Genomic DNA, 20,843 nt, shown 5'->3' with positions numbered 1-20,843 from the left:
AGGTTTGTCGAAGGGACTAAGTCACATCCGTATTATAAGTCTTATGTTCATTTAAAAAAAACAAAAAAAAAAAACACACTTTTTTACATTCATTTTTTAGGCACATACTAAAAAGGTGCGTGCTATACAAGCAATGCACACTACTTTTAGAAGACACTATATTTTTTGGCACATTCTTTTTGTTTTGCACTTCAGGGCCACCACAGATAGCAGATAATGTGTCTTATTGTTTGAATAGATGTCATCTGATGTCCAAATGTATTTCTGTTACATAAGAGACACCCGACACACAATGCATTACAAAAAAAAACGAAGACTGCATTGAAGATCTACAATTAAAAATGTATTTTAGAACTGTGTCCATGCACAGAATGACAGCTGCACACAAGACAAGATGAGCTGCAATTGTGACTTAACCTTAACAATTTCAATTTATAATTTCAGTTCTGTCAAATAAACATTGATCCATACAGTGTACCCATAGAAAAGATTAGTTTCAAAATGACATTACCTTGATGCTTGAGACCATTGTTTCAGATTAGTTTCTCCAGAACAGATTTTTATTCATACTTTTCTCTAGCAGTCCATAGCTTTGAGCTTGCTTGGAGAATGTCTGGTTACAGATAAACAAAGTATACGCCTATCCCTTAAATGTAAAATATGTGCCAACGTATTAAATTCAGCACAGACTATAAAGGGTTAAATTAAAATACACTGATTGGAAGACAGGATAAAGGATTGGACTGCTTTCTATATCCGCTTGAGGCTTTTGCACTGCAGAAGCCGTGGAATTTTCATTTCCCATGGAAGTGCCTTTTCTTAGACAACTGCATCGCATTTCATGTAGAAACTTGTATATTCTGCTTTAATAAATGCTAGACTGTGAAAGTGAGGCAAATTCACAGAACTGCATAGAAAATGGTAATGAAAGGCCACTGCAATTGTGTAAAGTGGTTGGGAATGGTTCTTGTCTGAAGCAGACAGTTTATTCACATTCCACAGATTTGTGTAGACTGTATTATCTGGGTAAAAGCATAAACTTCCTGCAAATTGAAGCATTAATGAGCCTACTGCAAGGCATGGACCAAATGCTGAAGAAATGATTTTTTGCTACTTTGCTTGCAAGCTGGGTTTAGGTCTGCCAGTGAAGGAAACCAGCAGGGAAAATCAACAACAACTGGACCTACTTCAAATAATTCACATCACTGCTGTTCCTTAATTTCTAGTTAGACTATGTTTATTTCAATCACATATAGTGCTGGGACAAATATCAGTATATTTAAACAAATATTTTTTTACATGTATTCGGATACAAAAAAAAAGCAGTGTTCGTATTTGCAAGAAATGACAAAAACATCTTATTTACCGCATCACCAGATGTTGTGTGACAGTTTAAAAAATGTCAAATGAAAAAGAGCTCTGTGTGATATGTGATTAATACATAAAAAAATAAAAAATAAATACAAATTAAAAAAAACACCCCACACACATGGTCAACACATCAGATCTCGAGCCTCTATTTAAAAGTTTTAGACAGCAAAAAAGTAAACAAACCAGATTATGTGCGCACACAGATAGTGCTCTCTATGGAAAGCCATCTGGGTCAAAAAACCGTTGTGCTGCTTTAGAGCGAGTCAGAATCTCATGGGACAGAAAAAAGACAAGCACGTCATTCTGAAATGCCTTGCTTAAACAGTGCCCAACTTGCTGGAAATGCAGTGTAGTGATTTTTTTATACAGATGTTATATATCATTATATATTTTTTGTTGTGACTAAAACTGTGTTCCCCGTTCCCCACCCCCTTCATTTTGCAAACACCATTTCTACGTTTGTTCTGTTTGAAATTAAATTTCAGCTACAAAAAGGCACAAGTAAATCTCATGTTATTAATTGTGTCTAGGCCACTGTGAAGAAACTGTAATGGCAAGGAATGAAAAAATAAATAAATAAATAATTTAATAAATATAAATAAATAAATAAAATGAAGTGTCAACTTCATATATCATTTATTTCGATTTAATAAACAAAACAATGTTTAACTTGAACTGCTATTTGGCATCCTTTGTTTTGTAGTTAATTCACTGGGGTAAAGTAAGGCCTACATAATGTATTCCTTACTCCTGGGATATTTTTCTTTTCTAAAACGTGTTACACAGTGTAACGTCGTGCTGTAAAATAAAAGCGCCGTGCCCCCTGCTCCTGCTTCTATGCTGTCTCTGCCTGTATTCTGAGCAATATAATGGCTTTTATTACTTTTTGAAAACACATGAATATCTGAACAAATATTTAAAATTATGAGTGAATATCCAAACAGGAAAATCCTGTGTTCATCCCACCACTAATCCCATATAATAACCATTCTCTATTAATCAGTTTGTGGTGCTTTACTTCAACTTGTGGGTAAGACACTACAGTTGGAATATTACATCATATAATTGACCATTAGAATCTACAAATTGACCAATGTGTGTTCTTCCAAAACTGCAGATGTATAGCGAAAGCACAACAGGTGATGCAATTATTCCATAGATATATAACCGCTGCAATGCACAGTACACAACACAGAGAACAGCAAACTGTCGAGTTGTGGACAGCCAGAGAACGAACTGCTGCAGCCACAAATAGCTACCTGCCATGGAAACAGATAGGTCCAAACAAATACAAAACATTCTGCAACAAGCATGTTACACTGCAGTAAGAGGGGTATTGCTTTCTTTGTATTCTTTCTCAAGCAAAGCAAAATCCTTCCTGGGTGCAATTTTTTTATTAACAGAGAGAGTAGTGCTTATATTGTATGTTTCCAAGTGTTCAGTGGCTACCTCTAATCAAGGTAGTTCTTGTGCACTCTTTGCTGTGTCAGGCCTGTCATGCAAAGAGTGCAAGAGAACGTGAGAACGTACACTCAACTTCATTACAGGTAGCCACCGAACAACTATTAGAAGTCATTACATTTAAACAAAAACAGACAATAACCTGACAAAGCACACTTAATCTGTTTATATAGAACCTGCTGTTTTAACATCTCAAATGCTTTGTCATTGACATTATGAGATCTGCACTCTCAGCAATCATATATGTAGTTGCTGTAAAGAGGATCCAAGTGGGACGTGACCTATAACTGGCAATAAAAGTTATCATAACTGGAAGGGAAGACCAAGGCCAAATGCAAGGCTTTTTCCTTCTGTGGAAATGTGTATAAAACATTCTAAAACTATTCACATGGATCAAATTGATATGGGCTTCATTTAGTAACTAAATCACCCTGTCACTTTAAATATCATGCTTGTTACTATTGTCAACAACTTCAGATTGCATAGACGCAGCTTAATAAAATCAAAGGGAGACTGTCTTAAACTGGTGACAGATCTGAGACATGTTAATGCCGATTAATTTTGCTCTTTCTGATAATCTTCATGAAGCATTCTGGATCGAGCAACAGAACAAAACAGTCCAAATGAAAGGGCAGTCTTACAGTAAAAGTGAAGATAGGCTCAGTGTTAAAGTAATTTCTTCTACTGTATTAATGCATTTTAGAGTTAATTCACAGTTACATTTATATTCAGTGCAAGCTTTAATTAAGATCACATTAGATGCAACATTTCACAGTCAGTATAGAACCCCATTACCTTCCATTTCATAAATTGAAATGTGTCTACAAGCACCGGCAAATGCATTAGACCAATAACAATTAACATCCAGTGTTTTTAAACCATACAATGTCTCTGCAGCCTCATAAAACTAGATAACATGTTGCAGTATATTATATAAAGCTCTACAATAAGCAATAAATACTTCTTAATGTGTACAAGTACATTGAATGCAACTTTAACAACGTCTGTTGAAACGCACATGTCAAAAAGGCTAATTTACCTTCCCTCTTGTCCATGAGTTCCCAGAAATAATACAAACAGACGTGACACACCTTCAAGAGGAAGTCAGAAGTGCAAGCAACTCAAAAGATCTTGCACAAATGCACGGGCCTTTCTGATAGAAGATAAACAAGCATGTTTTAATGCACTGTGCACACCGCTATCAGCTTTTCCAGCAGTGGGGCTCAACTGCAAAGCTTGCTGTACAATGTGCTTTGTTCCAGGCACCTTTCTTAGGTTTCAACTTGTTTCACTTGTGACTGGCAATGAATTGCAAGTTTAACAGCCCATGGGGAGGTACTCTGGTCTGATGTCACTCAAAGGATGTTAGGCTATTTACAAAATGACTCTTAAGCTCTGGGTCATTGTTTCCCAATGCAGGGTGTTTCAACAGTCACTGAATTAACACAAGGAATCTCACACCATACTTTATATCTGCTATGATAAAACACATAGACTTTGTGCAAAAACTGCCTTGTACAATGACTGTTTAAAAAACAACTAATTTCAGATTGCTGAGAAGCACTTTCAAAACTGGGATTGTTAAAGCCACAGGTCCTGTTACATTGCATAGCTTCTGTCACACTTCCTGCAGAACTGTCTTTCATCATTAACTCTTACAGCTTGTGTGCTTCCAAGGCTGAAATGTCCCGCTTTGAAAGAAATACACATTATGCAGTAGTAAACTTGTATTTTTATTATAATAACATGACCTATGGTACAGTAGTAAACTTGGTGAAGAACTGTGTGCAAGCCCTGCTTTCAGTTAGCGTTGCACTTGCTTGGTCACCTGAAAGGGGAAATTGTCCAGCTGCTTCCCCTATTAACTGACATGCTATTAAATTAACAAGAACCTGCTAGTTGCTTTCAAAACTGCACATATCCTACTGGATATAATTAATGGATGAGCATGGTGGAGAAAATGAATGGAACTATTTTGTTAGATCAAATTACATTACAAGGGTTTGCCAGTTTACTCATACCTGCTCTAGTCTGTACTTCATCGCTGTGTCTGCTTCACCATCTCCTGCTGCCATGAATACAAACAGTAGCTGGCACAGAAGCACTGAAGAGATTATTATTTGGTTCCATGTCCAATCAGTGAAAAAAAAAAGACACCAGGAAGTGTTACACAAAATAATTGTCTATTTACACTAACATGGGTTATTTCCATACCAACTCAACTAGAGCTATTGCCTGACCGTCTCAGATTTTGCTAGAAAAATTCACCTGGGGGTTTTCGGGCGTGCTGAGTAAAAAAATGCTAATCAATTTTTTTTTTTTTTTTTTTTTTTTTTAACTATCCCCTTCGAACTGTGACCTGGCAAAGGTCAACCGAAAGTAAAAAAATCACCCAGAGCTCAACTTAGACAAGCCCAACCCTTTACCCTGTAGGGGATGTGGCTCCTAAAATATTAGTATTGCTTTAGAACCTTAGGGACCACTCTTCCAAATTTAGTGAAACACTTTTGGTTTCAAGTCCCCCCACTGGTCATTAACCCCCTCTGAAATTAGACTTTTTGGTATTTCTACCAAGTTTAGGCCGAAATAACTCAGGTGGGGTTGCAGATTTTTGAAGATGCATTTGTCATGCATTCAAGCACTGCTTATTGCCACTTGGGTGAGGCTAAAGGCTGCCTTCAGGCAGTCCATTGTAGACATTTGGTTGTCCAAAAAAGTTGCCCATAATTGACCTATGGACTGTGATTTGTACAAAGTACACTGTACTCAATATAGGTACAGTATTTCAGTGTTCATAAACTTTTTCAACATCAAAATTCCATGCTTTTTCCAGACTTTCATTTGTTTTTCCCAGACTTTTTAGTTAGTTTCTACTAGTTTTTTGATAGTTATCCACACAGACAAGCAGCCGCAGAGCATTATAGCTTCTTAATCCAGAGCAGAAGTTGCTCATGGTTTTCTAGAAGTATTTGTCAGACTCTGGAGGTGCATATCTAGCAAGAGACAATGCAGGTATGCAAAAGAGAAGTAAGATACAATCTAAGAAATGTCCAATATTTCAGAACTACGTTGGATTATTTACAAAAAGAACATACTGCAAGTATACCTGTGCCAAAATAGGATAGTATAATGGTACCAATAGAATACTAAAACAAGACAATTTTGGCACAAGTATACTTGCAGTATATTACTTTTTTTTGTAAGAGATGACATTGGATTCTGATCCAAACTTTTTTATACCCTCTTTTAAATGCTGAACACTATGGAAGGTAAAAAATAACAAAATGTGCACGCATTATATATTAAAATGTGCAAGTCTCGTGTATTAAGCATATAAAAGCCCAAAAAAGCACATAAAATTTCAGTTTTGTTTCAATTCCAAATGCTAATTGAAATCTTGGTTCGTTATTTAAAAAAAAAAAAAATCAATGTTGCTCTGCCGTGCCGGTTGCTAGAGCTGTATGAGCCAACATCAGCCGCAGTTAGATTATTATTATTATTTTTTTAAATCCGTATTTAAAATCGTACAATGAAGGCCACATAGAGAGGATGTAAATAGTACATCTACACGGGCTGACAGTTTGGACCCGAGACTGTTGCTGCACTCGGTACAATAAGTTACAAGCAAGCACCATACATTTAAAATAAAATTTTACCGGTACATTTTATTAATCATATTAAAGAAATGAAAAAAGCGATGTTAACATGCTATGTGCTAAATCCCAGTCAGTGATAATAACTGCTTGTGGCAGGAAATGGCGTTGCAATGACTCGGACCAGAAGGAAGCACACACGGGTCAGGTTGCTGCAGTTCCAACAAAAAGATGCGGCATGTGCCGTTTTTATTTTAAATACAAAAATAAATAAAATGTTTAAACAAAAATAAACACTTGTTCGCAGAGCAAAATAAAAGGTTTGAAATAAAACAAATCTCAAACACAAAATACAAACAGACCTAAGGTCAGGCTGGGCAACTGCCTTCACTGATCCTTATTTTCTCTTTCTCTCTCTCTCTCTCGTTCCTACTCCAAACACAACCACCCGGAGTGCAGACAGCTACAGGTATTTATGCAGATGACCATCTCCAGATTAGCAACAAATGAATCACTTAATTAATTCGGGAGATGGCCACCTTCTGCACAAGTTTTTAATGTGGATGGGGCTTCCCATCCATGCTGCAAAATAATAACAAAATGAAACGCACGGCGGTTCGCCGTCATTTCTATACAAATATAAAACAATAAACAAATACAAAATTACACAGGGGCGGAGGGGGAGACCCTGTTCTAAAAATAAACAAACAATACAATAAAATAAACAAATCCCCTGGGCCGGATGAGATCCTCCCAGTAGTACTCAAAGAAATGAAAGAAGTAATTTACAAACCGCTAACCAAGATCATGCAGCAGTCTCTTGACACAGGGGTGGTACTGACAGACTGGAAAATTGCAAACGTAATACCGATCCACAAAAAGGGAAACAAAACTGAACCAGGTAACTACAGACCAGTAAGCCTGACTTCTATTATATGCAAACTTATGGAAACTATAATAAGATCCAAAATGGAAAATTACCTATATGGTAACAGGGTACTGGGAGACAGTCAACATGGTTTTAGGAAAGGGAGATCGTGTCTAACTAACTTGCTTGATTTTTTTGAGGATGCAACATCGATAATGGATAATTGCAAAGCATATGACATGGTTTATTTAGATTTCCAGAAAGCTTTTGACAAAGTCCCGCACAAAAGATTAATTCTCAAACTGAACGCAGTTGGGATTCAAGGAAACACATGTACATGGATTAGGGAGTGGTTAACATGTAGAAAACAGAAAGTACTGATTAGAGGAAAAACCTCAGAATGGAGTGTGGTAACCAGCGGTGTACCACAGGGATCAGTATTAGGTCCTCTGCTATTCCTAATCTACATTAATGATTTAGATTCTGGTATAGTAAGCAAACTTGTTAAATTTGCAGACGACACAAAAGTAGGAGGAGTGGCAAACACTGTTGCAGCAGCAAAGGTCATTCAAAATGATCTAGACAAGATTCAGAACTGGGCAGACACATGGCAAATGACATTTAATAGAGAAAAGTGTAAGGTACTGCACGCAGGAAATAAAAATGTACATTATAAATATCATATGGGAGATATTGAAATTGGAGAAGGAATCTATGAAAAAGACCTAGGAGTTTTTGTTGACTCAGAAATGTCTTCATCTAGACAATGTGGGGAAGCTATAAAAAAGGCTAACAAGATGCTCGGATACATTGTGAAAAGTGTTGAATTTAAATCAAGGGAAGTAATGTTAAAACTGTACAATGCACTAGTAAGACCTCATCTTGAATACTGTGTGCAGTTCTGGTCACCTCGCTATAAAAAAGATATTGCTGCTCTAGAAAGAGTGCAAAGAAGAGCGACCAGAATTATTCCGGGCTTAAAAGGCATGTCATATGCAGACAGGCTAAAAGAATTGAATCTGTTCAGTCTTGAACAAAGAAGACTACGTGGCGACCTAATTCAAGCATTCAAAATTCTAAAAGGTATTGACAGTGTCGACCCAAGGGATTTTTTCAGCCTGAAAAAAGAAACAAGGACCAGGGGTCACAAATGGAGTTTAGAAAAAGGGGCATTCCGAACAGAAAATAGGAGACACTTTTTTACACAGAGAATTGTGAGGGTCTGGAATCAACTCCCCAGTAATGTTGTTGAAGCTGACACCCTGGGATCCTTTAAGAAGCTGCTGGATGAGATTTTGGGATCAATAAGCTACTAACAACCAAACGAGCAAGATGGGCCGAATGGCCTCCTCTCGTTTGTAAACTTTCTTATGTTCTTAATACGAGTAAACAGCAGGGCTTTCCTACCGCCCTGCTACACTGCCGTATTCGATTTTCTTTTTCCTGGGTTGGGAAATAACATTGACGATTTCATAAAGGTAATAACAAGATAACATAATGTGAATCTTGGTGAGCAGAGTACTGTAGCTTATAATTCCAGTCTGTAACTTAGTTTTAAAAAAAATCATAGCCTTCAAAGTATATACTTTGGCAGTTGTAGTGTCCATTTTAACCGTCGTTTCACTGGAGCAGACACAGTCATGCGACATATACCAGCGCAGTGACTAGATAGAATTGCTTGAGTTGTCAGGGGTGTTGCACGTGGCAATCCTTGCGGGATTTGGTCACAAACAATGTGTACGTCACCGTGGAAATCACTCAAGCATTACCAATGAAAAGCATTGATCCCTTTAACGTGTTTTACCGGGATGATCAGTGAGCGGAATCTCGATTGAGAAACTGCTGTTTGATTAAAGCACAGAACGCTATCTTGTTATAGAGTAAAAAAAAAAAACATGTTGTCCGACAGATTTTTTTGGTTGTCCTGGAACGTCGGGGGTAACGATATTTGCAAGCCCTGTTTACTAAAAAACCTGTAAATAATTTATAACAAGGATACCTGGTTGTACTTTTAATGGTCGGTGCAAATGTTACTCCATCCATTCACAGAAATTCAACAGTAGATATTTTACATTGAACTAAAGTCCAAAAAATAACTCCTTTTCAACTCCAAGTATCTTGCCCTTTCTTCTAGTCACTGCGTTTTTGTGCTTAACATTTAGTATGTACTTATATTTATCATAACGTTAAATTATCTTTCTGATTTCAATGTTACCCAAGTTTGGATTACCATACTTCTTTTAGCACTTGTATAGATGTTTAATGGCTGAAGTAACATATATTGAAAGGCTTCGTTTAGCCACTTTCTTTTGAGACGTGGGCTCTCTTTGGTTTCCATACACAGTTAGAAACGTACCGAAAATAAAAACCATTGTGAAAAAATACATAAATATACTGGGCCAGATACAATTGCATTCCTCGCCAGTAAAAACACTAGCTCAGTGGTCCGAAGTAGTTAAAAATCTAAAACATAGAGCCCTGCACGTGGAAGCTGGCGCATGTAGATGTAATGCATGACTCTACCAAACAATGCATGATGAACTATTAAGCCCGCTTCACTAATGCAGAACTCTATGACCAGAGAGCACATCAAGTATTCAAATTATGAACGTTTAACAATGCATTACTCTTCCTTGAATGTTTTATTTTGTTTCTTCTTTATACATATGTTTTTAACTATGAAGCCTAACATTTATTCTTCTTCCTCTGAGAATATGAATAAATGTAATGATTGTTAGGTTTCTTTTTGTCTTATAACAAATATAAATTTGATTGATTTTAAGTACTTAAACACACATAATATTAATTGTTAATCTCTTTTCATAATGAATCTAAGGATAATTAAGCCAGAATCGCTAGTTCTTATTGAGGTATTGTGTTTATTATGGTTAATAATTACATTATGAGCTATAATGGGTATTTTCTTTAATGGTAATTGGCGAGGACACAGTTGTGACAAACCCTAGATATACAGCGTAAATATGCACGACAAATGTACCACATAGTCCTAACCAAACTGACAATATTCTTCAATTTTGCATTGTCTGCAGTTAGATCTACAGTAAAAAGTGACAGGGTGTGCTTCTAGGCACTAGCTTGGAGCTGAGGGGTTATGAACTTGCGTGTGGAACTTAGATTTCTTTGTTACAGTGACACATTTGAAACTACCAAAACCTCACTTTGGTGCCAAAAATCCAAAATACACAGAAACCAACATGTTTTTCTTGATTCTTAGAGAAATACCAAAAATCCAAATTTCAGGAGGGGGTTAATGACCACTGGGGGGATTTGAAACCAAAAATGTTTAACAAAATTTGGAAGAGTGGTCCCTAAGATTCTCGCAGCAATACTAACATTTTAGGAGCCGTATCCCCTACAGGGTAAATGGTTGGGCTGAAGTGCAAATAAAACTCGACACTTACCCCTCGTCTGGTAACTTACCAAACGTAAGTTAGGCGCTCGTTTTTTTTTTTTGTTGTTGTTTTTTTTTTCCCCTCGAAAGCCCTGTTCATTACAAGTCAAACGAGATGCTACACGTGACAGTCGAGCCCTGGCTGATTTTTCACTTTAGGTTGATCTTTGTCTGGTCACAGCTCGATTAGGAAATAATAATAATAAAAAAAAAAATGATTAGCATTTCTGAACTCAGCAGGCCCAAAAACCACCAGGTGAATTTTTTTTAGCAAAATCTGAGACGGCCAAGTAACAAAATGTCCCTTTTCTGGTTGAGTTGGCATGGAATGACCCTTTATATTATATATATATATATATATATATATATATATATATATATATATATATATATATATATATATATATATATATATATATATATCACAATCAATCAGAGTCATTTAAAAATGATCAAAGAATGAAATGAAAGGTTATTTCTGTCTTTGAGCAAATTATTTTGTTCAAATTGTTAAATGGAAAACATCAAAACAAGCAAAGAATGAAAGAGAAGTTTCTTTTGGTCTTTGAGTAAAGCGTTATAATCAAATTAAGAAATGCGCTTTGAACACAGTTCCCGAACAGATTTTGAAGATGCGAGCAGGGGATTTGGAACTAGGGGTGCTGGGGGTGTAGCAGCACCCCCTGGATTGAAGCGCAGTGCATCTGCTTCCATCATATACAGGGGTTACAGTTTTGTTCAATGGCTTTCAGCACCCCCAGTATACAAATTGTTCCAGCGCCACTGGAGGTGAGGCTTCATTTCTTTCAAGTGCAACAAGTTTTGTCAAACAAAGAAGTGCCTCTGTGTGCATAAGGGTGTTCAATGCAATTCTAAATGCCACAGCTGCTAGCCTTTAAAAAAAAATACTAAAAAAATACAGAATGTATTAAATGTATTAATATTTAAATGTTTTTAAATATAAATTGTGATTTTTTTAAAATTTTCTTTAATGATCTCTCATGGTTTCTTTACATGTATCTAATTTGACTAAAGTACTTTAATTGCATCCAACTATTCTTATCTAAACAATCAAATCAGTGGCGCTCTCTTATAAGGTCTCTTTTGAAATTGTGCATTTGAAGGGTTATTTTACAGACTCTGTCTGTGCCGAGCGGGGTCTGCAAAGCCTGTTTTCTAAAAAGTGGTAGTTCACCCCTTGCTATAATTTATGAGAATATTACATGTTTAATAAGCATACTTCTCTTTCTTTCGCTTCAAAAATAGTGATTTGACAAACATGGATTGACATTTGATTTTGCAGTTTATACAGTAGTATATAGTAGTCTTAATAGTAATAAAACAATCCATTTTTAATTGTGCTTGTGGTTTTCTCCAAAACCGTATTTTCTAAATAACAAGGCGAGAACATTACGAATGCGATTTCAAACTGGCTTGAAGTTTAATGTTTGAGGTCACTATCCTCCTAAATTGCTAACTTCCTGCATAAATAATAAATATATAAATGATGAATCAATGATGTGTACCTCATAAATATACATTTACTGATTTTTGTTCATTCAATAAAAACATATTTTATTAAAGTTTGTATTTCACTTGATGCCCATTTTTAACACCCTGCAATTAATTGCTATTCGCAGCATCTTTAAAATCTGTTCGTGAACTGTGTGTTTGCTCAAAGCACATTTCGCAATTTGATTACCATATTTCTTCAATTTAGTGCCGCAGCGTTTATTTTAAATTGATCAAAATGACTGCGGCGCTTAAGAGGGTAGCCTTTATACAAGGGCGACCTTTATTAATAATACTACGATTTTCAAACGCTGAAATATTTTATTACATGATTTATGACATTTTAGAAGTATCATGGTTGCTTATTTTCTGTAATACTGTAGCCTACCTGTATGCAGCAGTGTGTGTGGTTAACCTACTTTGACTACAGTACATTTATCGGCGACAGTTACCTATAGCCTATTAGGTGGGAGTTGGAAGGTCAGGGAGTACTGTACCAGCGAATCAGGAGCGTGTATTGGTTGTTAAGGTTATTGGTTGTTGGTTGTGGGACAATGCTGGTGTGGCAGTTAAGTCCAAGCGTGCGACGTAGATGTTTTTCTGCACCAAAAATTACCTCAGAATATCAGTTTGATTTCTGTAAAAACTACAACATATCCTACCTGTTTTTTTTTTTTTTTCTCACTGTAACTTGCTTGTTTGTAATTGCTCTGCAAGAGAAACCAAAACTAAATCTTCTCATAGCACATTGTTTTTATTTGTATGGGATTGATTACGGGAATTACAATTGAACTAAAAACAAAACAACAAAACCACCTATAAGAACTTCAGAAGGACTGCTGTTATGTACATAGTTTATATTGAACTTTCTTTCACAACTGTACTACCATAAAATTAAATTTGCTTACTATGTTTGTGTACATTAGTTTGTAATTTACATGCTAGATTAAGGCTTCCATCTCTTCGGGCATTACATGTACATAGTCAGTGTTGCATGTTTATAAATTGAAATAATACGTTACATCAGTTTACTGAAAGACCGAAAAAGCTGTCTCTTCTTTTCTGTTTCGTGTTTTGCTTGTTTAGTATTTTATACTTCACAATTTGATAAATAATTTGCTCAAACACCAAAATAACCTTTCATTTCATTCTCTGATAATTTGTAAATGCTCAAAATTGCAATTTGATTTTTTTTTTTTTTTTTTTAAAACATCGGTGATTGACCGAATCTTGACTCTGAGTGTAACACACACACATGCACATATATACTTCTATTCAACTTCATCCAATCCCTTTGTTCAATTATCTTTTTCTAGAAGACAGATAATGCGCACTATTGTAAATGTAGGTGTAGAAACTATCTGGTTAATGTTCCAAAGTTTGGATCTTCTGAAATGATCAGGCAAATCCATTTCAAAAGTAGAAATGTGAAGTTATACATTTGGCTTATCATTCAAATGCATAATTACCTTTGTGTCAGTTTTGAATATATTTGGGCTACGGTTCATGCATTACAAACTGTACTGGGAAAAACTGTGCAGGTGGGGTCTTCGATATAAAAAGGTGTTTGAAACAGTATTTGTTAGGGGTGAAAATGTTAGGTGGCAGGTTACAGCAAACCAGTATTTTTATGATGGCCTGATGGAGACTGCGCATAGAGAAATGCTCATGGTTCATTTTCTCTTTCTTCCTAAACCTGCTGCACAGCACTTACCTCTTCACCTTCACTCTTCCAGCTGCATGTAGCAGATACTGCTGGAAGTAGAATGATGCACAACTAGTATGAGTACTGACCAAAACAGCACAAATCTTGGACTACCTAATGATACCTTAGGCAAGACAGTCCAAAACTACAGGTTGTGGGAAACCAAGTTTAAGATTTTAAATATAAAACACGTTAATTATGTTGTACACAAAAAAATTCACTGTGGATTTATTTATTTTTATTTTTTTTAAAATAAATAGCAAAAACTAAAGTCTGTTGCCCCATTCTCATAGTCTGATTTTGAAACAAGACTGGAAACAGACCAAGAACAGGGAATTACGCAGTTTTTTAATTTCATTTTTTATTTTAAGTTAAATTCAAATGCTGGAAATGAAATTTGCACTGTAGAACACTGCAATAAGATATTCCAAAAAAGTACTTTAGAAATCTACTGTATGATTGGCCACCGCGTTCCCTCTAAGACTAAAATGCCTGCATTTTTCGCAGTAACTGGCAACAACCTCCATACTCAGTTTACTAACTTTCCCAAGTTAATATCATAAATGTCAACCTTAAATCGAGACTCCATCCTCTCGAGGTAAACCTATTATTTTAGGCATATTTGTGTCTGTCTTGCAGCTGATTCTCTGATTCTCCTCTGTAAAAATGCACATCACATTAATGCAGAGCTCACTCAGGTGTCTGGCGATTCTGCCTCTATAGAGAGTGCTGCTCATGAACTTTACGGTTTTTAACTCGTCGTATAATTGAATACTAAAATCACTGAAGCACAATCTTCATGCATTATTTAGAAGTATAAATACTCCGGTAAACAAATAAAAATCACAATACTCACACTTTGACGGTTTTTGGTTTATTTCCCTTTTAAAAAACGACCATTTCAAAAATCATCTCAAACATTTTGAAACTGGTAAAATGTAAATCAGCATATTAGTCAAAAACACATATTTAAGTGTACAGTAATTTAAGAAGACATAGCATGTCCATTATTTTTTCAACATGGCGGCTGCACCAACAAAGAAAAAAAGCAATATTTCATTTGAAAAAGTTAAAAGAAATCTGATTATCTATGCGAGGATGGTGCGACAGTATTCTTAGTTTAGCTGTAATTTGCATGATCATGTACGAGTCAATACCATTAAATATCATAATGCCAGTCGTAAACACGTAGACTAGAAGAAAGCAGATAAGACAGCAACAATGGCAAAGCACTGCATTCTATGCTGAAAAACTAAGACCTAAGGTACTACGATCAAGGTGGAGCTTTCCCAAAGGAAGCTAAATTAATTGCCTATTTCATTACTGTTTAGTGTATTTCTTTCCACGCTACCTGCCTTTAATGAAGGTATAAATTAGCAATTTTAAACAAGGGCCGTTTCTTAATTGTACTATACTTTCTGATAACAAAGAAAAGAGCTTAGAACTATTTTTCTAGCAATCCTAAAGGAAATTGATCACTGTATTGTGTAAAGGATGTAGTCACCACACTACACACCACTGGTTTCATAAAGACATTCTGTCTGGAGATTTTTGCAAATAACACTGCAGAATTAGGAAATAAACAATGAGAGGATTAATTATGCATTTACATTAAAAGGGGTGCTATTTAAATTACAAATCGGGTAATACATAGCAGTGAACCTGTTTTAGAGCAGCGAGTCCATCAACATGCCGTTGGTCAGTGTTTCATATTTTATCCTGGTTATAATTATTATAATGCCAGTAAAACGCTAAACTTAACGTGTGGAGTACTGTACATAGGATTACTCTCACATGACATTGCTGGACCTGTTACTAAACTGTGTCATATGTTGTATTGTTATTGTAAATGCCAGCAATAAGCTAAACAGGTCTTTTCAAAATGCCTTTATTTGTACACTGAACTACTGTGGAAGAGTATAAGTATGATTCTTACAACTGTACTGGACATTTGGTTTTCTGAACTGTTGTAATATAATTCTTAGCTTTTCCTGCTTATTTTAATGCCAGCAATGAGCCAAGTGATGTCTATAAACATAACAGGTTTGAAGTGGCTTCAGGTGCTTTACTTACTATTACAGCAACAAGATTCTGATTGAAAAAAAACAAAACATGTGGTAATATTTATTAAATTTACTTATTTTAACTACCAACATTATATTTATGTTCAGATGCTATATTTAAATTATTAATATGTTGATAAAAAGTGGGAACAAATGGAATTGGCCATTTTTGAAAAACAGAAGTTGGTATTCCTAAGAATGGAACAATTATTAGCCCTAAAGATGGTTACAATTGAAGGCAGTGCAGATGCTAGTGTTTTATGCAGTAGTATTAAGCAATTTTATGCAGGCCACCAGTTAAGCATGCAGTCTATATCTATGATAACAACCGACAGGGCTGCATATGATCAGAGGATGAGTCAAAATCAGGGGCAAAGCCACAATAAATGTATTGTTTAAATTTTAAGAAAATTGTAAAATTGTTGAGATAGTTGAGTTGGAATGTTGTTGTTTCAAAATTGTATAACGCAACAAAAATATATTAAATGGGTTAATGCGTGGCCGAAGGTTTCTCACTGATAATGTACCCTCTCAGTCAAAATGGCAAGTTTCTCAGTATCTAAAAAGCTTAGAGGGAATGCCGATGGGATTCCCTCTAGCCAAGGGGTTTATTTCAGTGTTTTACTAGGTGAAGTGCCCAACGCAATACAACCCTCTAATGTGTTGTGCCAGACACCCAAGGAGTCCACTCTATTCAGAGTCACCCCCAGCACTGTTAAATGGGTACATGCCTGTGACCAGGATGATTGTAGTGGTGACGTCAGACCCGGAAGAACACAGAAACCAAAACACGTAATGGCAGTGAACCTGAGACGCTACGGCGTCCAGCGTTTTATTAAATAATAAACAAACAAAAGATTTAAACAAAACACACAACACTGAAAATAAAGGGTGCGTTGGCCAAACAAACAGACAGACAAAACGGACGTGGACGAACCTAACAAACAAGTACCGTGCTGGCACTTCCAGCACGCTGTAGCAATTGTTATTTTAACTAAACTCTCCTCTCTCTCACCCGTTCTCCACTTCCGAACACACAACCCTGAGTGAGGGAAAACATGCTGCTTTTATGCAGCTGTACCGAGACTCGATTGCTGATCAATCATTCAATTGGAGTCTCGGTACAACTAAACGTGAATTAATGAAGTGCAATTTCCCGTGATCACATATTATTACATTTTACCTTCACATGAAGTGCTATGCAATCCTCGTGCCTAAATACAAATATACATTTTAAACACTCGTAACCCATATTTATATCCAGTGTATTCTATACATAAACACCAACATTAACACTAATAAACACAAAGGGGCGGGACACTCCGCCACAATGGCCCATATGATTCCTAGGGAAATTAGAAACAGCTGCTGGGCACATTTAGAAGAAGCTTTATGAAATCCAAACCAACATGTCTTAGAATAAAATATACGGCAGACAGAATAGGTTTGTCAATTCCAACCATACTATATTGATCTAACTGTGCAGTGGCTATAGCCTTTATGTTCACAGTTTTTTGTGTAATTAAAAAAACAAACAAAAAAACCCACATAATTCAGGAACTATATGACTAATAAACAAGTCTTTGCTAACACAGTATTCCACATTCACCAAATCACTACTAATATGCACTTACCACACATCTTGAACTTCCATCAACTAAACAAATATGTACCAGTAGTTAAGCTTAGTCTCCTTAGTGTTGGCTGCCCCCTAGTTCTTACAGAGATTAATGCTAGTGCAGCAGTACAGTGTTCCTTTGGGGGGTTTAGCACGTTTAACCCAACTCCTGCTGTGGTTATTCCTCCTCTGCTGTTTAATTCAGACACACAGTGCAGTGAAAACAAGTCATTACTTTTATTACCCGCACAGCTTTGTCCCTAGATTACAGCAAACATTTATGACCGAGGAGTCAGCTTTGTCTAGTGATCCTAAGTGCAGTGGTAACACATATTTTCACAAAGGACTCACTTCTAAATGTACCCAGTTAGTTTGGAAAAAAAAATAATAATAATTCACATTAATTCACTGGAGTTTTCCATTGAATACTTGACGAAGCCTGAAAATTTCTTCAACCAAATTTTATGGTCAGGCAAAACTTTTTTTCACCAAGAAAGCAACAATATGTTTGGAGGGAGAGAGATAATTTAAAGAAATGTTCATCATGCACAGTGTTTGGCATGGTGGAGGTTGTGTGATGGTATGAGCTTGTTTTTCTTCCTCAGGCCCTGGCGACCTTTGTATTGTAGAAGGATCAATGAATGCTGCAAAATATTAAGACATTTTGCACTCTCATTTGTTACCCAGTGCCAGAAGGCTTATTGGACAGAAGTTTGTATTCCAGCAGGATAATGACCCTAAGCATTCTGCAAAGTCTACAAAGGAATTTCTGAAAAAAGTAAGACTACTGGCCAACAAGATGTTGTGGATTGACTTGAAGGCTGCTGTTGCAAAAAGGAAACCAAAGCTCAAACTTGCAGAACTCAAAGCTGTATGTGTTGAAGAATGCGCAAAAATATCTCTGGAAAGTTGTCAAGAACTGTTTTCAAAATACAAAAAGACTTAAAAGCAGGAAAGGGTGGGCACACATAATGCTAATGTAAGGGTGCAAATATTTAGTAGTTTTTGCATGTTATTTTTCACTTTATGCATGTTATGTAATAAGTTGTTGTTTTATTACAATGCTGACTCTCTACTGTAAAGTATCTTTCAATAGAGCAATTAGAAATCACTTTCTTGTGTTTTTTTTTCTCTTTAACTGTTGTTTGCAACATAGATAATATATAATCTATAATCGATCTATTTATCTATCTATATAATACTAAGTGTATTCTGTGGTACTTGACCTACAGACCCATCTTCCACTCCTGGCATGATAGCATGCTGAAGTGTCTCGACTCACGTTGGACACCACAGACTAAAAGCACTTTATTATATTTATTTTTCTTGAGTGCTGCTTCTCAGTCATACATTTCATCTTCGAAAAGCACAAAATATTGTAAATTGCAATTTAAAAACACGAGTGCTTATCAGAACACTCATTTGGAAACCAACATTAAACACAGCCTAGTTACTCGTCTAAATTTAGCTTTGTCACCAGTCCAAGTCTATCAAAAAGACAGCAACGTTGCGGACAAGTTCTCAAACTTCCTGTACATTACAGCAATCCCACAAACCGCACTAGTTTCACTTGAGACTTCTCTGATCATGGGATTTTAAACGAGTCTTTAAAACTGTCGCTTGGCAACAATATAAACCGTGTGCTAATGTTTACATTATATGATGTAACACATACTGCAAATTTCATTTTCAGTCGTTTTATATTTTCACATGCACACAAAGTGGCCGGCGGTAGGATGGTTTATCAGTGAAATGGTTTGCGTAATCGGAATAGAACGGAAATTGTGGTGTGATAGGACAACAGAAAAACTACTCCCGCTGCACTGCAACTGAAAAATAAAGTTCTAACTGGTCCTAATTCAACAAGCAAGCAATCCTGTCCACCATGTAAGGAAATCATGACATGACTTACCGGTGCCTTTAGACAGTGACATACTGATCCCAATTAGTAACTGCACAGTCCTCTTTACACGTCGAGCACGATGTTCACAATGTTGCAGACAAATACAAAAAATCTAGGATATAAAATAATTCGTTCCTCTAGGATCCTATAAATAACAAACCACAGAAGATTCAGGAAATTTGCGCAGAGAAGCCTCACAAGGACGAACTTTTGTCTGTAGCGGTTGCAGTCCTGGGTCTCCGAAGAAAACAATGCCAAAAATATGTTACTGCCTGTGCACGACTGCACGCATCTGTGTGATCAGACCATGTAGAGCATGGGAGTCTTACTGTTTCAGGCTATCATTTGAAATAATTAATTTAACTAAAACAATACAAAAAAAAACTAATAATAGGAAATAACAAGAACTCGCAGGAAGCTGCAAGACTTTGCTCGCTCCTCGGTGACTGAACGCTTTAGTGACGTCATTCATCTTCTCTAGACCAATCCAAATGGAACTGGAATAGACAGGAGCCAATGGAATGTTGCGGAGGTGTGGGCTTACTGTTTTCTCATTGATTTTGGGGCTCTGTGTGCTTCGTAGTGCACTGCTGGGGCGGCATTGTGCCGGTGGCAAATTCGGATTTAGCAAGAGAGAAAGTTTCAAACAAGGTGATTTCCAATAAGCTGCCATATGTCAAAAGACATACACCTTTCAATTTCCACCGGTAGAGGTCTTCTATACTAAGTTTGGTAAAATGTCTATTGATGAAAGTATCAGAGGAGATGACAACGGGTTTGCGTTTCTATTGACTCCACTGTAATGCTAATTAAACATAGGATGGGCAACCCCCTGATGAGATTTGCATCGAGCAATCACTGCTGCAACATAAAAAGAGCAGGCTACGGATCTATAATAGCGTTCCTGATCATGTGGACTGTGGGAGAACTAGGGGTTTCGATTCTACCTTTGCTTCTTTGATTGGTTTAGCTGTGTATTAAAGAATATTTACTGCAGCAGGCTTTTTTATAAATTGAATTTCAATGCGCCATTTAAGGAGTAGGTTCTTTCAAATGTATTTATTTACTTATCACTGCCCTTTGCCTTTTGATGCTGTTTGCAATTCTTCTCAATGTTCTTATTACAAGGACTTTACTGGGAGTCCAGGAGCTGCTCTTCTGGTTACCTGTAACAGACATAGCTAATGTAGGTTAGTGAAAGTGGCTTTATATTGTGAGTGACTGCAAAACAGATAGAAACTTGATGAAACACTGCAGATTGCTAGATGACACTGGCTCTTCTACTGAGATACTTTAGATGATCCAGCTTGTGTTTATATATCTATCTATCTATCATC

General features: G+C 36.3%; 1 protein-coding gene across 1 annotated transcript in view; it reads right to left on the bottom strand.

Moving 5' to 3' along the window:
• LOC121330854 (dual specificity mitogen-activated protein kinase kinase 3-like) overlaps positions 1-19,957 on the bottom strand; it is a 93,993-nt gene extending 74,036 nt beyond the window's left edge. The window contains exon 1 of the mRNA XM_041277718.1: positions 19,516-19,957. Within this exon, the coding sequence (XP_041133652.1) occupies positions 19,516-19,537 (22 nt within the window). The 5' untranslated portion in view covers positions 19,538-19,957. The remainder of the gene's footprint in view (positions 1-19,515) is intronic.
• Between the last annotated feature and the right edge of the window lie 886 nt (positions 19,958-20,843).

Source organism: Polyodon spathula, chromosome 18 (genome assembly GCF_017654505.1).
Source record: "Polyodon spathula isolate WHYD16114869_AA chromosome 18, ASM1765450v1, whole genome shotgun sequence".
Lineage (NCBI taxonomy): Eukaryota > Metazoa > Chordata > Actinopteri > Acipenseriformes > Polyodontidae > Polyodon > Polyodon spathula.
The sequence above is the reverse complement of the archived record's forward strand: the minus strand, read 5'-3'. Positions and strand labels throughout refer to the sequence as shown.